At 35.0% G+C, this 26,911-nt stretch overlaps 3 protein-coding genes across 3 annotated transcripts; 2 read left to right on the plus strand and 1 right to left on the minus strand.

The window, feature by feature from the left end:
• The first annotated feature begins 6,097 nt into the window (after positions 1 to 6,097).
• On the plus strand, positions 6,098 to 8,506 carry LOC103451945 (protein RICE SALT SENSITIVE 3-like). The gene is made up of 7 exons (XM_008391395.4): positions 6,098 to 6,376; positions 6,519 to 6,569; positions 6,683 to 6,883; positions 7,037 to 7,142; positions 7,358 to 7,399; positions 7,508 to 7,564; positions 7,721 to 8,506. The coding sequence occupies exons 1-7, from the start codon at positions 6,240 to 6,242 to the stop codon at positions 8,312 to 8,314; spliced, it is 1,188 nt and encodes a 395-aa protein (XP_008389617.1). The 5' UTR covers positions 6,098 to 6,239; the 3' UTR covers positions 8,315 to 8,506.
• A 175-nt stretch (positions 8,507 to 8,681) lies between these two features.
• On the minus strand, positions 8,682 to 17,488 carry LOC103451944 (threonine--tRNA ligase, mitochondrial 1-like). The gene is made up of 20 exons (XM_029091176.2): positions 17,145 to 17,488; positions 16,824 to 17,061; positions 16,683 to 16,742; positions 16,119 to 16,208; positions 15,835 to 15,909; positions 15,582 to 15,710; positions 15,395 to 15,484; positions 15,049 to 15,137; positions 14,864 to 14,960; positions 14,700 to 14,786; positions 14,249 to 14,333; positions 12,335 to 12,429; positions 12,049 to 12,081; positions 11,855 to 11,941; positions 11,648 to 11,740; positions 11,029 to 11,121; positions 10,688 to 10,912; positions 10,339 to 10,410; positions 9,214 to 9,285; positions 8,682 to 9,001 (listed from the first exon to the last, which is right to left on the minus strand). The coding sequence occupies exons 1-20, from the start codon at positions 17,414 to 17,416 to the stop codon at positions 8,906 to 8,908; spliced, it is 2,178 nt and encodes a 725-aa protein (XP_028947009.1). The 5' UTR covers positions 17,417 to 17,488; the 3' UTR covers positions 8,682 to 8,905.
• An 8,850-nt stretch (positions 17,489 to 26,338) lies between these two features.
• LOC103451943 (transcription factor PAR2) lies at positions 26,339 to 26,911 on the plus strand. The gene is made up of 2 exons (XM_008391393.4): positions 26,339 to 26,480; positions 26,573 to 26,911. Exon 2 carries the CDS (start codon positions 26,573 to 26,575, stop codon positions 26,792 to 26,794), a length of 222 nt encoding a protein of 73 aa, XP_008389615.1. The 5' UTR covers positions 26,339 to 26,480; the 3' UTR covers positions 26,795 to 26,911.

The following is a 26,911-nucleotide window of genomic DNA, read 5'->3' on the forward strand; positions in this document are numbered from 1 at the left end:
CTCAATTGAGTGCAATCATGGCCATTCATATCTATCTCACTTAACCTTAAATCAATTAATGATTAGCATAATCTAATTGTCAACCTAATCCAAAACATTCTGCATGCATGTTTCCATCAGTTAAAGCATACATATTTTTGTAATCTCCAACTTAAGCTCTATGGGGTAACTAAAATGAGTGCACTCATGGCCATCCATGCATCTCACTTAACCTTAATCAGCGATTAATTAGCATATTCTAATTGTCAACCTAATTCGAATATTCTACATGCATGCATGTTATTTTCATCATTTTTTTTAAAGGGAGACAACTGGTGGCAAACTACTGTTATCCACCCCTTTCGGAGGTTGGGAAGACTCACAAAGGCATTTCAGCCTCCCCTCTACAAGTCTAGCTTCCAAACCAGCAGCGGGTTTCGAACCCAAGATCTCAAGTTTTCATCAATTAAATTAAGCATATATATATATATATATATATATATATATATATATATATATATATATATATTCACGTCATCTCCAACTTAAGCTCTAATGAGTTTTGCTCTTCAAAATCAGTCCATTCTTAGGCTTAATTTTAGTTTTCATTATCAAACAAGTTTTTAGTTTTTAACTAAAAAAAGTGAAAATAGAAATTGAAATTTAAAAATAAAATAATTATCAAACTTCCCCTTAACTAGCTAATCACCGAGGATAATGAAACTAATTAACTACTCCCTTAAGGATGTCACACATTTGATGACAGCTTATAAGTGGACCAGTAGAAATATATACTAGTTGTGTCTTGGTTGTCCCGAGTCACTTTATTCATGATGCTGATGGATGATATGAGATGATGATGATGATATTTCTGGTGAAAGGGATGGTGATGAAGGAGATTTTGGATGAATCTCTACAAGGCCCCAAAGATTGATTAAAAATTGTGTAGAACATCTGTATTCACAATAAAGGGTAGGTGGATCCTCATATGGGTCGTCCACTAGATTGACATGCTTCAAACTTTCACGGTGTGATAAATCATTTTCCATTCTTTCAAGTACAAAAGCAAACAATGAGTATACGGTCTAGTATATCAAATATCATAATACAAGTGGTTGAATATTTGAAAAAAGGGAAAATACCAATCATTTGTAATATGACACTTGGTGTACCAGACTGTGTTCCCGTTACACTAAAAAATATAAGGAAAACTAATGAAAAAAGCTTGAAAACTTTGAGTTTTAACGATAAGAACAAAATAAAGGATAAAGTGAATAGTATTATATTTGACTTTTTAGTGTAAAAATGTGGTTTTTCGTTAAAGTAAACAGTACCGCGGGATTTTCGTTAAAACTCTCAAAAATATATCCTTTCTCTGACTTTCACAGCCCCAAAAATGATCATACACACACACTTGCACGTTTTAATTTTTTTCTTCCCTTGTATTTTTTTCCTTCAATTTGCAAGACGCTGTGAACCTAAAAGAATGCATTGGGGGAAGTATTAGTCATTTCTTGATATATATAAATGTCTAAATAACATAAAAAAATTTGGAAAACTAACCGTTTTTACTATCGCATTAAAAACTTAGCCTTCTTCAAGGCCGCTCGAGCAATCCCTTTCAAGCAGACTCAGAAATTTTTTGTGAGATGGGCAACCTAATTTTTTCAATAGGGATTTGGGTTTAGAATCTCTTAGTGGACTAATATGTGCGAGTTTAGTAGCCCGGTTTAGCTTGAGTGGGCGAAGTGATTAACACACTCTATACATGACTCATGAGTGCTATCTCAACGCCTCTCAAGCAATGCTCGAATCTCCAGCCGAGTAGTTAAAATTCTAAAGTCCAAAAAACAGGCTAAAAGTCTTTTTACCATGTCTAAATTTTAACTAGTTTTCAAAATTTTCCCCTAATATTCTCATGTATTTCTACACCTTAGATTAATTCGTCCCCTGTGATGGACGGAAGAGCGAAAGGGCATCTTCCATTTTGTGATTGCAGGTTTGAGTTACAGCCACTTTTTGGTACTATACATGGATGGCTTTTTGCTACATTGATGATATGTGAAAGTTGGCTGTGTGGGGGTGTTGGGGGTGCGTGGGAGCCAAGAATATTTCGTCTTTGAAAGACAGACTCAATTTTACAGCAATGAAAAAGGTTAGAAAAGCTACCAGAAAAGGGATATCTTTCTTTAATCTTCTCCCTTTTCCTTTTCGTTATTGGATGTGTACATAAAAGCTTTCCTGCGCCAAAATTGTGACCAGTTATGCCTTCACGTGGTGCCTTGCAGTTTTTCTTTGTTGAGGGAAAAAATTCCGTTTTGATGCATTTGACCAACTTCTGTCACACTGTATAAAAAAAAACCCTAGTTTTGGACACTTTCTTTCTCGTTGGATTTTACGGCATCTTCTTCCCACATTTTAATCACCCTACACTATGTATGCATTAACTAAATGAAAGAAATAGTTTCATGTATGTTGATTGGTTGTGCACAAAACAAAAAGACCACCGAATTGTGACACAAGCATTTTGGGAGTGTGGATTCTATTTTATTAATCAATGTGAAAACAAATCATTTGGTTAAATGGATAAGACATTTCATCACTCCAAGAAACCCTGAAATTTAGATTTTTGGACATTAACAATTCACAGGAAACCTAAATAACCAAATAACTGAGCCGTAGTTAATGTTTCTGCTATTTTAAGACAAAATAGGCAATCTACCCAATGCAATAACCCATCACCTCTAAAAATAAAAAACAATATCAAGCATTCCAAACAATATCAAATTACAATGATCCCCCCCCCCCCTCCCATTCTCTGCTCCTATACCAACCTTTCACATAAAGTAATCAATTTAAATATATACTGAAGTTGTGTGGTGGGAGAGGGAGATCATATGCCTGCTTTAGTGTATGCATTACTAAGATACTGTCTCTTATTGTCTCATAATCACCATACAAATTAACAAAGCTACACATATATATACAAAAATATTTTGTGTAGAAACAAAGGATTTTGTATCGATAACGTGGACACTTGCTTTGATACGTTGATTACTAGTATACTTTCTACTAATTGTAAATGTTTTATCAATCTTTTATATAGACATTCTATTTTTTAATAAAGAACATATATCCTGTCCAAAAAAAATATTTGTATGCACCAACCAAAAATATAAAATATGTCAAATGGGAGGTGTGGAAAGGATGGGAAGAGCAGAGATTCCACTTCTTAAAATAGGAGAAAGGGATGGGACAATTTATCCTTGACCATGAGGACTCTCACTATCTTGTGCCATTCTTTGCTTCCATACCATCTCTTCTTAACCCAAATATCAATTTTTGGAAGAGAGAGCTATTAAAAAATTGAACAAAACAACAATATATTGTGTAGACCAGAAACCATCACTACCACCAATAAAATCCAAACTCCATTCAATTGTTGCCCTCCTTTTGCTTGCATCACCACCGTCAGACTTTGTCTCCAAATTATTAATTTACTCGTAAATTCATGCATTATAAGATCCCAAAAATAACAATAAAAGAACCAATTTATGAATTATAATCTTCTCTCTCTCTCTCTCTCTCTCTCTCTCTCTCTCATAGAGGACATTACATATATGGGGGGTTGGCTTGGTGACAAGAATCCACAGAGAAAATTATGGAGATAGCAATGTCCGTCACTATCAAATGTTTGGCTATATGCTGTAACTAAAATTTACACATGACATTTACTGCATGGCGTTAATGAGACGACGGTTTCTAGTAAAAAGAAAAGGGCGGTCAAAGGGACGGTATAATGTTTCTGTCAAAATTTCCTTTGTGTCAGGGTGGGGAAAGAAAACCACTGATAGCTCCTTTTGCTCATCATGTTCTTCACACAAAAACAGTGGAAGAGAGAGAGAGAGAGAGAGAGAGAGAGAGAGAGAGAGAGAGCTCAAAGCCTCAAGCACTTCAACTTTGCACTGCGCTTGTTCTTTTAATCTATTATCTGAATTCTCTAACTAACTGAGACTGATCTGATCGAGCTACAAAGGAAGGAAGAGGATCCTCTCCGGATCCACATTATGGAGATTTTAGGGATTCTCACATCTTAACCGTTCATCGTACATCGTGCGGCTAGTTTTCGTCAGATACTATTTGTGTTTAATTTTAAAAGAGAATATTAACGAAAAACTCATGGTACTGTTTATTTTAATAAAAAATCACATTTTTACACTAAAAAGTCAATCCTGGTACTATTCATTTTACCTTTTATTTTATCCTTATAGTTAAAACTCAAAATTTTCAAATTATTTTCATTAGTTTCCATTTTTTAAAATCTAACACTCATTACTAAAGTTTAAAAATTATAAAATACTCAATTTGAAACGTTGAAAGCGTCAAACTCAAAAGTGCGAAAATTGTTACCGTCAACATTTTTATGTAATTCGTCTCAGTGATGAGATCGAGTACTGTTCTTAAACTGGTTCCAACTTTTCCACCTTATCTGCAAAGCTTGGTAATGGCCGTCCCTCTGATAATTGTAAAAGTGACATTATGAAGTAACGGAAGGTAAGTACTGTTACAAGCTGCAACTCTGTACGTGCATTAGAGCAACTCCAGCCTTGCTGGTTGCTCGGGCGTCAGGCGAGGAGAAAGGGCCCTCGGGCCGGTGGGAGCAAATCCAGCGGGGAAGGGCCCGAGTGAGGGTGGGAGGTCGAGCGAAGGGGGGGGTGGGGAGTCGACGGGCCTGTGGCCCGAGGGTTTTATATTTTTTTATTTTTTTTGTGTCAGAGAGAGAGATAGCTTTTGTAATTTTTTATTATTTAAACAAACATAAAAAAACTATTATTTTTATTGCTTATTGCCAGGAGGAAGGGTTCCAAGGGTGGAGATGTAAATGGCAATTACTGTTCATTAATGGTAATTACTATTCATTTAAGGCAATTACTGTTCAATAGGGTGGATTGAATAGTGGATTGCCAGGGGGGAGGGCTCCATGGGTGGAGTTGCTCTTATGGACTAAGGTTTCTCGAACGGAAAAGGATCCTCTTAGTGGGGATATGGGGGATCATCAATCACGATTGTTCATAGTATATCATGCGGTCAGTTTTCGTTAAATACTATTTATATTCAATTTAAAATTTAAAATGATTTCTGACTATACGATGTACGATGAACGGCCGTGATTGATTGATCCTCCGGATCCCCACAAAGAAATTCCGGAAATGATCCTTTTCCTTCTCGAACCCTAATAGCTCTTGTTTCCACTGTTTTGACTACATGTACAATATCTCTTTCGGACTCTAGCAGCAATAATATATATAAATATATAGCACACTTGGCTACAAGTCAGCATGCATGTGCCTAATGAGTGTGTGAATCCCACGTCGGAAAAGTAAAAGACTTTGTATGTGCCTATAAAGGGTTGGATCACTCCCTACTCTTTGGTTTATTGTGGAATTTCAACTTTCTTAATAGTTAAAGAAGGTTAACCCATGTGTTGAGCCAAATGGACTGTGCTCTCGCACCACCCAATATATATGTATTGTTCATGTGTTTGACTTATGATTGCACATTTGATGAGGGCGTTGTTAAGAGTGTGAATCCCATGTCAGATAACTGAAATACCTTACATGTGCTTATAAATAGCTGATTTACGTACTACTCATATTACCATTTTATTTTACGATAAGGGATGTGATATTCCACACACCCTTTTTACTTCTCATAAAACCTTCTAATTTTGCCCGTCGAATCAGATGAATTGAAGAAAATCAAATGACAGAAATTAACAAGAGGTTTGTAAGAAGTAAAAATATGGCGTGTAGATAGCACACCTCTTAGGATAAAACGCAAACTTCCTTCGGCTTCACATTTCGAAATAAGTGTGTCAGAAGTCAGATAAATGATACTAAAACCACTCATGATGTAGTTTGTTGAGAATAATAAGGTTTGGTCGTTTCTCTAATAATTCATCATAATTTGAATGAGGTAATAATTAAACTCCTCATGAGATGGATAGTAATTTATGAATCAAGGGATAGAAATCAAGACCGTCGGGAACCGGGAAGAAATACAAGGTGGGGCCTGAGGGAAACATTTTGGTAAAAGTAATCAAAGAAAAAATTATTTCACTTCAGTCTTTCACACTACTCAGAGAGAGAGAAGAGTATAAAGCGGGATAGGACGTTGGGGTTTTGCTTCTCTTGAAGATAGGTAAAGATTGGAGGAGGAGAGAGAAAGAAGAAGGTAATTGAGGAAAACATTTGAAAGATATGGAAGAACATCTGAACCCCTTAGCTGTGACTCATCTGCTTCAACACACCCTGAGAAGCTTGTGCAATCACGAAAACTCTCAGTGGATTTATGCAGTCTTCTGGAGGATCCTTCCTAGAAACTATCCACCACCCAAGTAAGCAGACCAAAATACTGAAAAAGTTTCCAAAATAATTACAGAAAAATGATTTTTTTTCGTACTTTTTCTTCGAGTTCAGTTCCCACATAGTTAGTATATTAAAATTGTTATTTTCGTTAATAATTTTGTTTTATAACAGATGGGAAGGTCATGGAGCTTATGATAGGTCAAGAGGAAACAGAAGGAACTGGTATATATTAATTTAATCAATTTTTTTAATTTAGTTTGATAGTATAAAATAGATTCATAGCTAGGTTGTCTATGCATCTAATTATATATGTATATCTATATATGTGTATGCAGGATATTGGTTTGGGAAGATGGATTCTGCAACTTTGGTGCGTCCTCACCGGCTCATGATCAGATCAACTCCAGTTCTGATCAGTGCCCTGCGGGACCTTCATCAATGTATAGCAACTTAAGCGATCAATTTCAACTATACAATGGCCTGCAACCTGAGCTTTTCTTCAAGATGTCCCATGAGATCTACAATTATGGAGAAGGGTAATTAACCTAGTTAAGAAGAAACATATATATATGATTAATTAATTAACCAATTAAATATTGGACTAGTTCTAATTTTGTTTTTCTCTGAGTGTACCTGATCACTGAGCTCTGACAATACTAATTAATCAACTGGTGATTGTTGTTATATAGGTTGATCGGGAAAGTGGCGGCAGATCATAGTCATAAGTGGATACACAAAGAACCAAATGATCAAGAAATCAACTTCTTATCAGCATGGCATAACTCAGCAGACATGGTATATAAATATAATACGAAATGCATTAATTAATTTTACTGCTCCTGATCAATGGTTCTATATATATATGATTCAGTTTGTCATTTCATGCGGCATATACTAACTAATTACATCCAAAATTTTTATATAACTACACCCTCGATCCCCAGTTTTGTTTCAATACAATTTGTCTGTACGTGTCATTAGGTTTTTAAATTTTACTTTTTTTGCCTCAGCACCCTAGAACATGGGAAGCCCAATTCCAGTCTGGCATAAAGGTACTTAATTAAGCATTTTTAAACCCCACATCACAAAAATTCCAAAATCTTTTTATAATAATTTTGTTTCTAAATGTTTGATTTGATTTTGATTAAAATGTCCTGCAGACCATAGCCCTGATAGCAGTTAGAGAAGGTGTCGTTCAGTTAGGAGCTGTTCACAAGGTGAGGCTCTGGACTCTCTCTCTCTCTCTCTCTCTCTCTCTCTCTCAAGTACTATTGAATGTTTGTTTTTTATAGGAAACGATATTCTCTCTCTAAACTAAAGTAATTGTACATCAAAGACTGCAAAATTTTATTGCATGTTTGCAAATCCTGCAGGTGATTGAAGACTTGAGCTATGTAGTTCTGCTAAGAAAGAAGTTCAGCTACATCGAAAGCATCCCCGGAGTGCTTCTCCCACACCCATCATCTCCATCCTTCCCCTTCAAGCCTGATCGTCATCATGGCTATGCATACGGTCCCACCCCAGATTATCATCATCATCCTCAACATGCATGGCATTTCCAAGGTGGCACAAACCCTCTTGCACCACCTCCAACTCATGACTTCATGTATGATCATCCCCAATATCTCAACCCTAATCAAGTAGTTCCACTGAAAAACATAACCCCCTCCATGAGCAGCCTTGAAGCCCTCCTCTCTAAGCTTCCCTCCGTCGTGCCGACGAATGACGATCATCATCATCATCATCCACAGCCGCACGATCAATCCCAGTTTGTGTTATCTCATGGACCTGTGGACTTCATGGCAATGACCGAGCAGAAAGTGGCCAAGGAGGAGACTACTGATCATGATGACGGTCATGACCGTAACGAAGAATATAGGCCGTCGGATTACCAAAACGTCGGTGAAACCAGCAATTCTATTTCTGCTTATTCCCGTCAACAGCAACAGCATTTCCATCACGACTAATTATTAATTAAGCAAGTTTTAGTAGTTTTTAATTAGCTTTATTTGGTCGTCAGCTTAATTTATATATAGGAATGCAGATTGATTATTTCTAACATTGTTAATTAGCAAGCTCTCGTATATATAATCCTATTATTACACTATAATGTAAGGGGTGATCTTGATCTTATAAAAAGGGAGTACTTCAATTCGCCACCCTACTTTTCACCGTTAGATGAGTTTAAATTTCGATATCAGTATAAGAGATTGGCACAAATCTCAAAACTTAAAACACATCCAATGTTACAAATAGTTGCACTCAATGAATTATGCACTTGTTTAATTACTTCGTGTGTGGACGAGTCGAAGGCTCGCAGAAAATAGGACAACCGCAAAAGGCAAGAGGATGTATACATTTGATGAAGAGAGCTGAGTTGTGGGAACAGAAACTTTAAAAAAAAAAAAAAAATTGAAAACAAATTTGGGCGGTACAGCTGATGGAAACGATCGTCAACACAATGGTAAAACAACAAACGCATTCATAGTATTCTAAATTCCTGAAGTCACCCTCCATCAATCTTAATCTTAAATAAGAAAATTAAAAAGCAAATCTTTCTAATGGAACGCTTCGACTTCGGCCTTGAAGTGCTGGAGCAGATTGTCCATGGTCATTACGGTGACATCTCCCTTGTCCCTCACCCGTAAGCTCACCTGGAACAATACGAATCAAAGATTAGCTTCTCAACAGAATAGCACAAGTTCAGCATAACTAACACGAGAAGGAACCAGATAATGAGGTGACCCGTGTCGTTTGATATGCTCGAAGTAAATTTTTGCAGTTTTGTTTATCATGTAAATTAACCAAAACAGAGACCGGTCGAAGGATAACTTGAATAATCTAGAGAAATAGAAATGAAGAGAACCTGTCCAGTCTTGACTTCTTCCTCGCCCACAACTAAAATGTAGTTGTACTGTGCTATCTGAGCTTCTCGTACCTGCAGAGACAAACAGTCAGGCAACAAAAAACAATCCATTGAACCAATCCTGTTGTCACCAGAGTTGGCCGGGTTTGCTAAAAGCCCAATGGACGTCCAATAACCCGTACAAAATCTTTTATATATAAAACCAGAGCCCCAATTTGGGGTCACGCCCCTCAGCCAAAAAAATAATCAAAAGCAGCTAAGAATGCATAAAACAATGTAAGGGTAATTTTGTAAATTTACTTTTTAATAATTTTGTCATAGAACAAGTGGGTAAGCAATCTGTCAGAGTTAGGAGCAATTAGGTATGAACGGTCATATCATCAAAATATACGAACAAAACATCTTAAAAGACATGTAATATCAGTTATAAAAAAAATCGTTCGCAAGCAAATAATAATGTGATCAAATTAATTATCAAATTTTTTTTTTTTAACAAGCGATATTATCTACACTAAGGGGAAGAGGATAGATTTATCCTCGCAATAGACTAGCAATAATATGATTCAATCAATTGTTTATTAAATATTATTTTCTCCATTTTAAAACACGTTCAAAACATCTTAAGAGACGTGTAATGCCAGTTTTTAAAAAATAAAAAAAAGCGTTCGCACACGAATAATTATGTAATTAAATTAGTTGTCAAATGGTTTTTTTTTTTCTTTTAACATACGATATTATCTACACTAAGAGGGGAGCGGTTGGGCTTACCCTCACAATGAACTAGCAATAATGTGATTCAATCAATTGTTTATTAAATATTATTTTCTCTATTCTTAATGTAATTTTATATCAACCAATTTTATTATATGAATGCAGCTGCTTTAATTGGTTTACGAGAGATTTCTTCTAGCATGATATAAGATTATTCTTTTATTTCAAATATTTAACTTTCCTTTTGTCAATTTACGAATATAAATCTATTGAAAATGTGTAAGTCACACGTAGCATGCTGTGATTCAAAAAATGCATTCTGCAAGTGCATAAGCGCATGCGTGAAGGCTAATACAAACAAAATGAGACCAAACAGGAATGCTTGATGCAGAGGACAACAGTATGAATTCCTACCTTTTTCTGAATGGTTCTATCAGTAGTGTCAACATCAACATAATAACCAGCTTGATGGATACGATCCCGAACCTACAAAATTGCAACAGTTTTTATACACAACATAATAATATAAAATAATTTGAACCGCCATAAATCTCACTCAAGCATTTTATACTACCCATAACATGATGCATTTATAGATAAATTGAACTAGCATGCTCAGTTTCATTAACTACCAAAACCAGCAAGTGTGTATGTACATCATCAACTGCATTTATATAGATCTAAGATCTAGAAGGGGAACAGAAAAAAGTTCATAGAACCTCGTAGTGGTCAACCAATAACCAGAAAAGCACTAACATACTACCTCCAGAGCATAAGGTTGGGATTTGTCTGAGACAGGGCAAACAATTGCCTGACGTGGACTAAGCCAGAAGGGCCACTTTCCTTTGTAGTTCTCCAACAGTATAGCAAACATACGCTCAACGGAGCCTAAAACAGCTCTGTGTATCATAACAGGTCTCTCCAACTTGCCTTCTTCCCCCTCTGCAGAGTAATTCAGCTCGAATTTTTGTGGAAGCTGAAAATCAAGCTGCAACCAGGATATTGTTTCAATGATAGATAGTTACATAGGACTATAGGAGGAACAACAACACGAAGAAGAAATACTGAAAGAGGTATAACCATTAAAGAATTGATCATTAGTACCTGTAGAGTTGCGCACTGATATTTTCTGTTCAGTGCATCAGATACACTGATATCTATTTTTGGTCCATAAAATGCACCATCCCCTTCATTTATCTGTGTAGCAAGACTAACAGCGTAAGCATTCAGTCACAAGCAAGAAATTCAGGGGCCCCTAACACACAGCTTAAGAAAACAAAGCACAGATAATGGACCAGATTGGCAACTCAGCAATAACAAAAAGAACTCAGTTCAATCTATGTCAATGGTAAAATGGTGGAGTAGAAAATGGCTTAATGAGTCAAATCTATCCATTCAATACAACGTTCCAGCGAAACAAAGTTTGCTTTACTAAAAAATGCTGCTCAGCTACAATGAGGTTTGAAACTAGGTTGGACTGAGCTAGAAAAGAAATATGACCACCCTGGCTCCACTACGGAGTTCGCTATATGTTTGAGGGAGTAGGATTCTCTCCCCTCCTCTCACAGTTTTTTTTGTCTCTCTCTAAAAAAAATCAATAACAGATGTTGACGTAGCTTAATCGTAACTGTTTAAATAGGAGGGGAGGGAAGGGGAGAGAGATTAGGAGGGGAAAGAATCCTCCTCCATGTTTGAGAGCAAATAAAGCACAAGGCAAAAGTACCTGCCAGGGCTTGCCAAACTCATTTAATGCGTCTGCAAGAGCAGCCTCAGCTTTCTCCCATGTTGCCAGATCTCCCATGTGTTTTTCTGGCATCTGCAACATAAGTACTCACAAGATGTTTGTACAACACAAAAAATTTGAATCTGCATCCTTAAGTAATGAAGTCAAGAGGTTTGAAGCTTTAAGCACAGGTAATAAGAATCTTACTGTTGATAGCTTCAGATCGAAAGAAAAGCCAAAAATATTATAAGTATACCGGATGAAATCTAAGACACCCTTTACTTCATCTTTCACCTGGCAACAGAAGCACAAAAAACCAAAAGTTATAAGAACGAAACAAAATTAAAAAAAAAAATGTAAAGTTGTAAACAGTAGGTACAATTTAATTAAGCTCAGCTCACTTGGGACTCCCTGCAAAAGATATGGGCATCATCCTGTAGGATATTACTAAAACATGTCAGAAGAGTACATGTAATCAGAAAATTAGCATATTACTAAAACTTGTCAGAAGGTACATATAATCAGAAAATTAATAGCAGAGAACTGACGAAAAATATAAATCTTCCGATAATAAAGTGCATCATTAGGGGCACTGGCAAGCATAAAAGAAATATGAGCTCCTATTCCTAATGAACCAACAAATCTATGAGACACCTAAAATAACAGCTAGGTTAAGCTAAAGTATACCTGCTGGAATCTCCGTACTCGTGTTAATCCAGTCAGTGCACCACTAGCCTCATTGCGATGCAAAACACCAAAATCAGCCAGTCTAAGTGGAAGTTCTGTCATCAAGGTTTAAAAGAAAAGGCAAATGAAAATGTGTATGGTGCAAAATGTTCACATAGAGTATCAATTTCTAGTACTTAGAAGCAAAGCTATTAGGGAGAATGACAAGTCATCCATTTCAGTTACTGTTAAATAGTTTGTTAAAGCTAAATGTAATTAGTTTTGTTAATAGCTGTGATTAGTTACAGTAGTTAAGAAATTAGTTAAGGCAGTTAAGGGTATTCATGTAAATAGCCAAAGGCTATATATATCCACATCTGTGTAATTGATTATTCAGAAAATGCAATAGAAATCTTACAGAAGAAGTTTTCTGCTTCTACATGGTATCAGAGCAATCTCCACAACAAAACTTTAATAATGGTAAAAAAATACCACGCACCCGCATCCCAATAAAAACTTTAAAATTTCTTTGTAACAAAAAAACTTTAATAGTCATGTTACATTAAGAAATAACCACAAAAATGCAACATAGAACAACTCATACCAAGAGACTCAAGCCAAAAGTAACAACTCAAAATTATACCAAACTCAATCATGTAAACTAATCACTTTCTTGCTGAACTGGAAATATTTTACAGACTAAAACAGCGTACAGCACAAAATGTACAAGAGATCTGTCCGAATAAAGAAAGACAAGAACATCCAAAGAGAAACAAGAAAACTGCTCAAGAAGCCAACAAAGCCAAACTAAAGGGCCGTTTGATAACCATTTCGTTTTCAGTTTTTAGCTTTTGGTTTTCAGTTTTCACTTTTTTAAAAACTGAAAACTGAAATCTTGTTGGCCAACTACTTTCAGTTTAGTTTTCAATAAAAAAGATGAAAAGTGAAAACTCAAGGCCAAATTTTGAAACTCAAGTAGTTTTCAGTTTTCTTTTTTTTTTAAATGAAATCTAAAAGTAGTTACCAAACAAGATTTCAGTTTTCAAAAAAAGTGAAAACAAAAACTAAAAACTAAAAACGAAATGGTTATCAAACGGCCCCCAAACTACACCAAAGAGAAAAAAAGAAAATTGCTAAGAGCATCTCCAAAGGAGACATCAAATTCAAAACATCAAATTTCAATTCGATGGCTGACTTGGCAATTTGACATATTGTCAAGATTTTCCTTCCACCCAATATGCTAAAATTTATTGCTTCATTTTGCTTTTTTTAAACAAAATTAATAATAGTTGGGTTGTTATTGGTTTAAAAATAATAAAATAATACTAAAAATGCTAGCATTTAAGGTAAGGAAAGTGGAATGCCTTTGGAAATAGCAAAAATCAAATTTGAGGGCAGCTTCAAATTTGACATCTCTTTGTCCATGTCATCTTTGACATCTCGGTTGGAGTACACAGTATGTTATTTGTTACTGTTATATGTCTATGTGGCATTTTTTACATCTCCTTTGGAGATGGACTAAGCCAACAAGGCCAAACTAAGGGACTGTTTGATAACCATTTCATTTTCAGTTTTTAGATTTTGGTTTTCAGTTTTCACTTGTTGGGCAACTACTTTCAATTTCAGTTTTTAGTTAAAAAAAATGACTAAGTGAAAAACTCAAGGCCAAATTATGAAACTCAAATAGTTTTTAGTTTTTTTTTTTTTTAAATGAAATCTGAAAATAGTTACCAAACAAGATTTCAATTTAAAAAAAAAAAGAACAAAAATTGAAAACTAAAAATGAAATGGTTATCAAACGGCCCCTGAACTACACCCTTAGAGAAAAAGGAGACAAATCAGGCGGATATCCATAAAATGACCTCCTTATACAGGGGACTTTCTTATCAAGCAATTCGAAAGAAAAGGTAAAGAAAATTTTGTTAAAAAGCATACCTCTATACGAGCGAACCCTATGCTGAAACATCAAACAATGCCCTGGGCAATTCATTGGCTTCAATCCAAATTCTTGTTTCTCAATCTGCAAGAGAAAATGCAATATCCAGCAGTTTAAACATATTGCTCATTTCCACAGCAAATATTGTAATGGTATGGTAGTTAAACATAGTCCTGCTCAGCCACACGGAATAAATACTCAATGAAAATCTCAATCATCTGTAAGAGACCCCTTCATGACATCAGGTATACAAAGTTCCCGTAAACAATCAGACAAGTTTAGGTGGCACAGGATTAGCTATCATCAGATTAAGATGTATGTAGCCAAAATTTGGTATTCACTCTTTAGTCATATACAGAAAAAATAAAATATGTCATCGTAAGTTCAGTTCTTTTAAGTTAAGCATAAAGATGATATAACTGATCACAATATTATCATGTCAAAACTCACCTCAAATACAAACATATTCTCTTTGTAATTAGCAGCATGACCAGATGTTTCCCAAAGTTGCATATTGTACATGTTTGGTGATATAACCTACCAAAGAATAGCAAATTAGGTTAAAATTATTTAAGATTACTAGGATGATGTAAAAACTGAACATTAAGTGTCACCTCTTTATAGCCTCGTTCTCTATATTGATTTTTTATAAACTCCATTAGTTTGTTATAAATCCGAGTTCCATTAGGGAGGAAGAACCAACTTCCTGGGCTGAGTTTGAAAAGAAGAAAAAATCAAATGGAAATCTTGGGGAATCTTGATCACTTATAGAATGAGGAAGTATTAGCTCCATACATACCTAAGTGGGTGACAAAAAAAGAGCTCCTGCTTTGTACCCAACAGTCTGTGGTCATACTTTTTTGCTTCTTCCAGCTTCTGGATATATAGCTGCAGATAAAGTTGATGATGGTAAGTAAAATAATCCAAGACCAATGTCCAAAAGAAGATATTGGCATAGGTTCTAGTCCTATCCAATACAGTTCATAACCTGACAACTTCTCAATTTCTATAAATATCATCAGACCTGCCACATCTTTTGATATGTTATTTGTTACTTCAATATAAGGTGAACATGACGAGAAAAGATTTCAGATACTGCTAAGAAAATCCAAAACCCCATAAAAGGTAAAAAAATAAAATATCACCTGCAAACTTTTCTTATCAGGATATGATATTCCATAGACTCTCTGTAAACTTTCACGATCTTTATTTCCCCTCCAGTAGGCTGAAGAAGCCTGAAGTTACACATTCATAAGTTAAACATACACATACAATGCATGCATACGAGAATAAACATATTCTACAGCTCTAAAATGTCATGAGAACACATACCTTCAAACATGCAAATGCTTTGACAAAAGAAGTATTTGGTATATGGGGCCCACGACACAAGTCAACCAAGGGGCCACATCTATATACTGTTATAGTTTTCTCTGCCGGAAGATCATTGATGATTTCAACCTGATTAAAATTAGTGAAGAAAAAAAACACATCTGATATTGCTATTTGAGAGTATGGAATGCAGATAAGAAGAGTAGATAACAATCAGTTACTGATGAGAAACAAACTGAGCAGCTTCACTTACCTTGAATTGATTATCAGAGAAAAGCTCAAGAGCTTGTTCTCTTGTGACTTCAATACGCTCAAAAGGTTGTTTACCCTGGGGATAAAGATGCAACAAACCATTCAAAGGAGTTTCAACAAGCCAGATAAAAATACTGAAGCAACAATCTGCAATCAGTCAAGGAATCTCAACAAGAAAGACAAAAATGTTGAAACAACTTATCGATTTTGCTACCCGTAAAGGAGCAAGCAATTCCTCCATACGAAAGGTGTACATTAATTTTTCTACAAGAGTGCAAACAATACCTTAACAGCCTTATCTGCCGCTGATGCAATGTCCTTGAAGTGTTCGTCATTCAAGCCCAAATCGCCGTAGAACGCATCGTAATAGAAACCCTGTTATTGAATTTCACAAGCGACCCAAATGAGTAATCCAGAAACTGATAGCAGTGAAGGAACTCTATACAAATTCATTTCCAAGAGTGGGAACACAAAAGTTCAATATCCATGTGATAAAATTGCATATGAAAAGAACAACACAAGCACATAGAATTTCATCCAAACAGCAATGTCAACCACGGAGCAGACAAGTACAGAAGCATGTACAGACAGCAGAAAACAACTATTATATCACGGTTAGATGTGTTGCATGGTAAATTTGAAAATAAAAAGTTTTAATGAAATCATCTCCAAGACTCGATTACTTTTCACGAGAAAATTTACACAGTATTTGAAGAACCAGAACTGGCATAATCCAAAAGTCATACAAATGAAAACACATGATAACATAGCATAAACAAACTAATAACTCAAAAACTCAAAGTCAATCAGCATGGTAATATATCCAAGGCTAAAGGTACATAATCAAACCTCTCCTCTAGTAGTGCACGGACCAATGCAGAGCTTGCATCCATACTCAACCTCAAGTGCCTGCAACGTATCGAAAGTCAAAAACATTATATAATCCTCAAAATGCAATCCAACAAACCATAAATTCGACAACTTTCATACCTGTCCGAGAATGTGAGCACTAGAATGCCAGAAAGTATCACGCCCTTCATCGTCTTCAAACTTGAAGAGCTTAAGCTCACAGTCCCCTTCCAGAGGACGGCCCATGTCCCATAGGTCCCCATTGACCTTTGCAATCACAGCGCTGGAAGCCAAGCTCTTGGAAATATCCTTGGCAATGTCAAATGGCGAAGTCACCCACCTCTTCCCTTCCTTCTCCTGTCCGCCCGGCAAAGTAATCCTACAAAACCCCCAAACAAAAAATCAAAATCCAAATACCCAAAACCAGGAGTGAAGAGTTAGGGCTTAGGGTTTAGTGCTTACTTGATTGGATCGGAGGGGAGGGACTGGCGGTGGGCGAGCTGCTGGGCCTGGATGGCCTCGAAGAGCTTGATGCGCTTCGGGATTACGGCCTCGAGATACGCGTCGTCTTTCGGGTGGGGCGCCATGGCGGCGCTGTCCGTAGGGAGCTGGGGAAGAAGAGGAGGAGGAGAAGTGGAGAGTGAGGAGAATGGGGAGTAGGAGTTACGGCGGAGAAAGAAAGAGATAGCTGCTGCTGCTGGCGGCCAGGTTTTAGAAAGGGAGACCAGCTGCATTGGGATGGATGTGTAGTTTGGGCCTCACGGGATTGGCCCTTTTGGAATTTGTTCTCCCAAACGGAGGATTTGGAATTGGAAAGCAATTCGTTGCCGCGTGTTTTGACCTTCCCCTCTTTTTTTTTTTCTTTTTTTTTTCTTTTTTTTTTCTTTTTTTTTTTTTTTTGGTCTGCTGATTGGGGAAATGGGTTGTCCAGGTCAGTCCGGTCCCATCCCGATTCCATGTAATGGGCTGAAAAGGTTGCGTGACTTAACTTGGCCTAATTTTTCCAAACTAGTGTTTGGTCATTTCTGGGTAGGAGTGGACACCGGCCGTGCGAGGTCTAAATTTGGAGGAACTGGTCCGGTTTCGTTTGGAAATGAAATGGGCAGGGCGGGTCGTTAATTTTAAAAAATAGAACTGGACCTAACCCGGTCTAAAAGAAATGAACAGTGCATATTTCATCTCCATATGATGGAGATGGACGGTGAAAACAATTCAGGCTAGGGACCCTTTTTTCAGAGATTTGGACTCGCGCCCACAACGTTTTGAGTTTACAAATTTCAATCTCGTCCCATGCCCGTCCCGCGGATCCTAGACCGGTCTGCCGTCCCCATTTTTGGATGGCAATAGGTTGTGTAATTTTCGAGATCTTTATTTGTCATAAACTCAATCGTTGTAAACTTTGGCGATCTCTGAGCTTAAAAGGACATTTCATAGGGTAATTCAACACACGAACAAAATATATGCATGCAGATGACAAGATGCAACAGAAACACGTGCGTACCTTCAAACATGTAAATGCTTTGACAAAGGAAGTATTTGATATATGGGGGCCATAACACAAATCAACCTTGGGACAGCAGCTATATACGTTGATAGTTTCGTCTGCCGCCGAAAGTATTTGTTATTTTTCGAGGTGCTCTTCGATCAGCTCTGCTATCTGTTCTACATCAACTAGTGTTACCAACCTCCTCAATAAGTGTCCTTCGTGCAATTATAAGACTGTAATCTAAATTGAGTTGTGGAATTAGGACAAACAAATGCATGCTAAATTTTGAAGTGGGGCATCGCACAAATTAACTTTGGGAATGCAGGTTAGTAGTAAGAAACAAGTCATGCATTGGAATTGCCTGCACCAAATAAAAAAACCAAGTTGTCTTGTCGCGGGTCTACTACGGGGTTTCACCACAACGGAGTCCATCAATATGGACACATGCACAACCATGTGCGTTCCGTTCCCACCACAGGGGCTACTCCAGCTAAGTACCAAATTGCAACGGCGGCCACTGTACTACTGCTAGTTATAGCTTCTCGTTTGGTGGACAAGACAAGTAGTAGCCTAGTGCGTTGGATACGTTTAAGGACAAATACTTCTTATGTTTATGGCCTCAATCACTCATTTTTCAATCACGACGTGTCATCGTTTCAAGTCTAGGATTCAGCTCGAGAACCCTAAAACCTATGATTTAACTCGATAACCCTAAAGCCTATGATTCAACTCAAGAAACTATGTACGCCGAAACCAACATATACACATGACAGCCAAACTCAATCTATCCTCTTAGTCATGTGTAACACGAAATATAGGATTTGATTAACCTTATCTTCTCCAATCAAATGTAATCCATGGCATTACAAATTTACAGTCGTATCTAATCAAATTCATTACACACTTGTGAGTTTTGGGTACCTTTCAACCAGCATAGACGCACCAACTTCGCTAAGATAAGCTAAGCTTAGATATAACTAGACAGGTGGACAAAGAGACTCCTTTGAACCCCTCAACCACTAGATCTCTAAAAGCTACTAGCTTGATCGATCTACCACTACTACTAGTGCGTACCCTACTAGACTCAAGTCTCATATGGGTTTGTAATTCATATTATATGAGGTCCCCACCACATTGCGCCTGTGCATGTGACTTTGTTTTTGGTTTTTATTCATGGCGATCCACAGCTCGTGTACCTCGATCTCTCTATTTCCGTAACGTTGTCTCGATGGAACGTGGTGTGTCTACAGTTGTTCATTACAGTAGGATTATTATTATATATAACCACACACTTAGTCCTTATGAATTGACATTGTCTTTGGATCTCTGTATTCAGAGTCTGCGGACTTTGAGATCTAGACAACTCATTTTAAATCTTGTGCCCTCCTCTCCCTCATTAGCCCATCCTATTAGCCAACCTCACACAAATTAAGAGTCTGAATCTCTCTCTCCCCTTGAATGCCCTAATCTCTGAGTCTGCTGGCTCCAAACTTCGAGTTCCGGAGAGAATCTCGGTCTAGTCCCAAACCATCACCAATAGCTGCTTAAAAAGCAGAGAAATATAATAGAATGTTGTTAGGTCTTAGGTCTTACATATATTTATTCATTTTTACGTGTAAATTACAATCTAGTATATATATATATATATAATTAATTCATAAAATCATAAAAGTAAAGTTGGTATGATAATTTAGATACCCGAAAAACTTGCTCTCTATGTAAAAGAAGTCAAATTATTTCTATATATTATATTCCTTTGGTTTTCACCTGATCAATTAATTATATTGACTCGATGGACTGTTCGCAACAACTTATCGCGAAATTTCTAAAACAAATATGATGTCAATGATCATAGTTTTCGGTTACTATGGAATCAATAGTCACAACAGATCAGTTGACATGCCACGTGCATGTATATATGGAATGCAGGGAACGGGATCTTCTCCGAATTCCAATAATCTGAGCCTAAGGATTAAATGATCTAAGTCGTTGAAATTTGATCTAACGGATATAAACAGGTGATCTTTTTAAAAGTTATAATAATTGTAACTGTTTGATCAAATTTTAAATGTCCGGATCAAATGATCATTGGGCTCAGATTATTGGGATCCGGAAAGGATCCGGTTCCGGAATGCATAATGTAAGTGGCCACCAATTTGACCTCCAAAAAATCATGTCAAAGCTTTAAGTCGTGCATCATGTAGAGATATATATATATATATATATATATATATATATATATTTTTTTTTTTCCAAGCATTATGTAGATATATGAAGTTATTTATATTCATTTTTCATTTATAAGAAAAATTAGAATATGATCCTTATTTACTAATGTTTATTAACTGAGATCTTATTAGTTTTTAGATTTTGGTCGAAGTTCTTAACATTAATGTGTTGATGAATTTACATGCAAGTAAGTTGCATAATTTTTTAAAATAAAAATTAGTAATTGATTTAGAGTTTTAATACTCATGTCCTTATTAAACTTCTAATTAAATTTCAATTCCAAATATTTTCAAAATGAAAAATAATAAATTAGAATAAGTTTGGACCCATTAATTTTTTAATAAAAAGATTTTTAATTTTTTATCTTAAATGTACATTCATATAAATTTTTTAATTTAATCTTAAATGTATCCATTCTTAAATATATCAATTTATTATATGTAAAATGTATCATTTTTTAATATTAAAATGTACTCATTTTTTTTAGTATAAAATGTACCCATTTTTTGAAATATCCATTCTTTGTTATCCATTTTTTAGATTTATATGGGTACATTCTATTTTGTTGATTAATTTGAAAATGTATCCATGTCAATTTAATCAAAGAAATTTAATAATTTTAAGCCTAATATATGTTATTTTTTTGTGGTTAGTTACATCAGTAATGCCAGCTCAGCTATTAGTTTGTTAACAGTTTTGGTACAATAATTTTTTTGTTAATTTTGATGAATGTACCCATGTTTATACATATAATATATTGGAGAGTGTAATTTATCCTTTAATATTTTTAATCCCACCAATTATGTGTTTTATTTAAAATCTCATTAATATAAACAACTTCATATTTCAATTTTTAATTTGAAAAATATAACAACCTACATAGAAATACATCATTACATTAATGTCAAAGACTTCGATCAAAAACTAAAAGCCAACCAAGTTTCAGTCAATGAACATTGATAGCTAGAGACTGCATTAAAAGTCTCCCATTTTTCTAACTATATTGTAGCAAGTGGTGCATTGCCTCAGTAGATAATAATTTTTTTCTAATCTACTGTGTTTTAGGTTTAATTTTTCTTCTTCTTTATTATAACTTAGAATTGTTGTATCTCCTGTAATATATAAAATTTTGTGTATAAAAAAGTAAATTCTTGTATTGCAAAGAGTAATTTTCCCACTCTTTTTAGCTTCTCACACACCCGTCTTTATTTCGGCAATCGGAATGAATAAATCAAATGAAATCAACGGCCCAAATTAAAAATAGATGTGTAAGAGGCTAAAAAGAGGGTGCATATTATCTCTCAAATTCTGTTCTTGCTCAACTAAACATGATCAAATTGCCACAATACATATGTCGCCTGCAATACGCTTCATATTATCTCTCAAATTCTATTCTTGCTCAACTAAACATGATCAAATTGCCACAATACATATGTCGCCTGCAATACGCTTCATTCAACATCAAATGGCTATAGCAACCAGAAGGAAGGTGACATGACATGCCTACCGGATCCATTCCTCAGTCGGTTCAGATTAAAAGTCAAGTAATGTCAATGCGATCAAACATCTATTTTAGAACGCTGTATTTGATATAAATCCAGATTATTGCCAGCAAGCATGCTTCTTAATGTTAAATAATAATTGGCTTCTCTCTGCGACAATGCATATGACGGCCGACTTGTTTGCATTAACTCAGCCCACGAGCTACGTGTGTGCTTATATACAAACAACAATAACAATCAAACTTTATCTCACTAAGTGGAGTCGGTTGTATGGAATTTAGAACGTCACTGCACACTCATGAAGTGTATATATAAATATGTCATCATCATACCTCACATGCTTGTGTTCAATGTCGCTCTTAAGCCCTGGAAATTTTTCCGATCGGCCTGGGGACCGCTAGGGCATACATATATATATATATATATATATAAATACACTAAAATAGCTGGTGTGCTAATTCATCTTTTCACCGAGATTTGTTTTTATGCAATCCATAGGCTAGCTGGACGGGTGCAACTAAACCCGAAACTTTTTGCTAGGGTTGGCCTTGGTAGTTTCATATACACGAGACGTGGTTAGAATTTGTGTATGTTTTACATTCTGATATGAGGATTGACGTTTCACATTCCACATCTTCCTACTTCAAAAAGTTAATATCACTTAATCCTCTGTATTGTTTTTAACTGAAAATATGAGTACACCCGTTGAAATTCAATTTTCTTTAATTAAAACCCATCATGATAATTTTTTCTAACAAAAACCCAATGACTAGGCTCCAACTAAGCAATATCCATAATTAAGTTTGACTTGGCAAAATTTGTATTTTTGGATGTCTAAATTACCCCTAATAACACTTACTTTGTGTCTCTCACTTATTATCTACATTTATTTTACATTATTTCATTCAATTAAATGTTCAAATACCTTATGGGGACTTGGAAAAAAATTTAAATGTCATAATTCCTATGTATTTAATAGCAAAATTTTACATGATACCAATGTTCCTTGTATAGTTGTTTTCACATGATGCTAACAGGTAAATTAGTATATCCTACAATATAAAAAAGCTATTTTATTCAAAATTATCAATATTTTAAATGTAACTTAGGTAAATTATTTTGCACAACATATATAACAATATAAGTTCCTAGTAAATTATGTAATGATCCATGCAAAATAATTTACCTACAAAATAAATAAATATTTTTTATTCAAAAATAATTAAATACCAATATTTTGCAAAATTATATATATATAAAACAATTTACCTACATGCAAAATAATTTACCTACAAAATAAAAGAGTGTCGATTGATTGCACACTCTATATAATAATAACAAAATGTGGCTATTATATATGTAATATCACATGAGAAATAATTTACCTACAAAATAAATAAATGTTTTTAGCCAATTGATTCAAATTAATTAATTACATATTATTTTACATAAAAATATAGATAAATTATTTGTACGCATATATATAATTTTAACAAAATGTGTCTAATACATACATGCAAAATAATTTACCTACAATGATTGTCAAACAAATAAAAGAAATTAAACATATGATGGTAAGAGAAGTATAAAGTAGATAATTCCATAATAATAAGGCACTTATTTCTCACAATTATGATGAATAATTAAATTCATTAACATAATTAGAGTGTTGTGGCACAATTGTAAATAGTTTGAAAATAATAGGTATTTATTTGTTTACATGGCAGTCTACTTCAAATTTGAGTTTTATTTGGATGTTTAAAATGAGATAGGTTTTTGTCAAGAAAATAAGTGTTGCATAAGTTTATATCTAAAGAACCCTAGTTCCGGTGGAACAACATCAAGTTGATATGTATACTCCAAGTTCAAATATTTTAGCCTTAATAAGGCCTTCGATTCAAAGGGTGATCACATTCTAATTATATCAGATGACGTGATAAATGATATATGCAGCTAGATAATATTCAATAAGATATGTTTATTAATTGATATGCATTTACACATAATAAAGTAGTAAAATGTGGTATAAAATTGTTATGTACTATAGGGTTAGGGTTTAGGTCACGTTGTGTATCCTACACGCTTCCAGAGAATTTTTAATGATGAACGTAAACACAACATTTTGTTTTCATTCATAACTAAACATATATACTGTATTTTTGTGTCAATATTTTAATACCACGTGATGAAGCAAGTGGTGTATATATACGATCAAGATCTAATAAGATAATGTACAAATTACTTATCAAATCATGTGATACGAAAATGTGATGTGTTGAAACATTATTGTTTGCTATAATTATTCATCGATGATTATGGACATTGGACAAGTTGGCAAAGATCGTGCCCATTCTACCCTCTTTCCATTCATACATATTTCTGATTTCAATCATCGTTTACCTAAATAAGAAAATTATCGTTCATCACATAACACATGTTTTCTTATCTAACATAATATATTTGGAAAGAGAAATGCTAGGGAGACTAAATTAGCAAACCAAATGAAATGTCATCAATACAAAATGAGCATATTTATCAACGATTAAGTAATAATTCAATCACCAACTTACAAGTCATTTAGTTTACAAAATTTAATCTACAAACTATGTCTTCCTAACATTACTCATTTGAAAAAGAAGGTGGATATTTGAACACAATGAGGAGGAACATGCCCTATTGGGTCCAACCACGTCACTAAACCCACTTGATTAATTATCCATTCACATTGGTTACGTTTCAATTCAAATTTTCGCCTGGCAACACATTATGGCGCAAATTAATTAATCAATTTAGGATGGTGCAATTTGTACGCCCATTTTTACCTCTCATACTCTTATTAATTTTTAGTTATTAATCTTATTCAATTTGCTCAATCCAACGGTCAAAATTTGAAAAAAAAAATATGTGAAATCAAAAATAAGTTTATGGATGGCACTACCCTTAATTTATTATTCCTCAAAGCAAATGTTGTACTAGGATACATATATCACCAGATTTTGTAATGAAATGTTGCTTCGACCAAAAATAAATAAATTAAACCAACGATTCTAAATCTTCACATCCCGTGTATAGCTAAGAACTCTCCTGGAACCTAGTTTGGACAACGAACTAAAGAAAATGCTAGGAAAATTATATTTTTGAATCATATTTTGTTAATTATATAATGTAACGGTTGATGTTAACTTATATATTTAATAATTAAAAAAAATTCAACCACCAACCATCACATCATATAATTTAAAAAAACAAAATTTAAATAAATAATCTATCTAACATTACCTCCAAACTAAATACTAAATTCCTAGTGTGATGGATTCTGAGCCCCGAGACACGGGTGTTCGAGAAACGGGTGACGCGGAGGATTACATATGGACACGTGTGGGGATGCCAACTGTCGGGATTCGGGGACGATGACAGATGTGGCATACAAGTTTAGAAATCATAAGGTTATAGGTAGTACCTTAGAGTGGTGTGGTGAGAGAGATTCTCAAATTCCCTCAGATCACTAATTACATGCAAGTATGTCTAAATTTCTAGCAACGTAAGGCTTTCTATCACTTTTTAAGCGTTGTCTAAGAATTTTATGTCCGAGTGAACGAAAGAAATTTTTTTGAGTGTGATTGACATTGGTCTAACTTAATTAGTATTATTAATTTATATGTTATAAGACGACATTGTTGATATACTAACCCTACAAAAATTCTATTCTAGAGTATGAAAAACATCATACGTTCTTCCTTGATGAGTACCAAAAAAGAAATGAAGGGCAAATTTTTTTTCAAAGTTCCAACCACATGATTCACGATTATCTGAATATTAAATCAATCCATTTTAGTTTTGAGTAGGATAACTAATGTTACATTATGTCAAAATTTTGAGGGACGAACCAACGACTCTTTACTAATTACACTTATATTGTTTCCAACTTAATCGCACGTGCAATGAACTAGGCGTGAAATCTTATTACAAAAAACCTTAATACATCTAAAAATTTAAAAGTTGAATCAGATATTTGTTTCCAACTTTTATTTCTTTAAAAAAAAGAATTAGCTGGTGGCTTCGCCACTACAATCCATATTTCTGGAGACCACAAAAACTTACATAGGTGTGTAATATTTACAAGTGTGAAGTTTTATGACAAACATTGATGCAATTAAAACTTGAATATAAACTACTATAAAAAAATTTGTATTCTTCCACACGGTATAGCAGTCATATCGAAAACCTAGCTAGAGGGGCTGGCAGACACGTGCATGGGTCTCTTTGGAGGTAAAGTCTAAAGGGGGTCCCCCCATATGGCAAACGACAACAAAATTGTGTTCGTGAGAGAAAATTCGAAGGTGTCCCTCGGCCCACACACGTCCAAAATGCCAAATTACAAACAAAATAATGAATTGCTCGGCTCACATGGCCCCGTCGTCCTATTTACTATTTAGTAGTGTTGCCTTCATTTATAGAGCATAGCCCTCAGCCCTCTTCCATCATTCATCATCTCTCTCAATTCTGGAAGCAAACTTTCAACAAATCATTCTTTCTCTGGGTTTCCTTGGCAATTTTTGGGTTGCCTTTGCCTTTGTACAGGTAACATTATTTGTACTTGCTAGCAAGCTTGGAAACTACCATACATTATGAATAATTTTCATGGCCTGAGAGGTTATTCTTCGCCATCTAAGATGAAGACGATGAAGATGAGGAGGCGGAGGCAGGCGGTGGGAGGTCGTGGTGGAGGAGGCAGGTCGATGGTGCAAGTGAAGGTGAAGAAGCTGCAAATGTTGATTCCAGGAGGGAGAAGGTTGAAGGCGGACCGGCTTTTTCTTCAAACCGCGGATTATATACTTCAGCTGAGGTTGCAACTTAATGTTTTGCAAGCGCTTTCCAAGATTTACAAGCTATGAGAGTCTACTTGTGAATTTGTGATGCCATGCATTTCGACCTTAATTGGTTTTATTAAATTATGTATGATGGTAATTAAACGTTTGTTATTTCTCTTAATATATATTAATTTTCCTCCA

Source organism: Malus domestica, chromosome 13 (genome assembly GCF_042453785.1).
Source record: "Malus domestica chromosome 13, GDT2T_hap1".
In the NCBI taxonomy this organism is placed as follows: domain Eukaryota; kingdom Viridiplantae; phylum Streptophyta; class Magnoliopsida; order Rosales; family Rosaceae; genus Malus; species Malus domestica.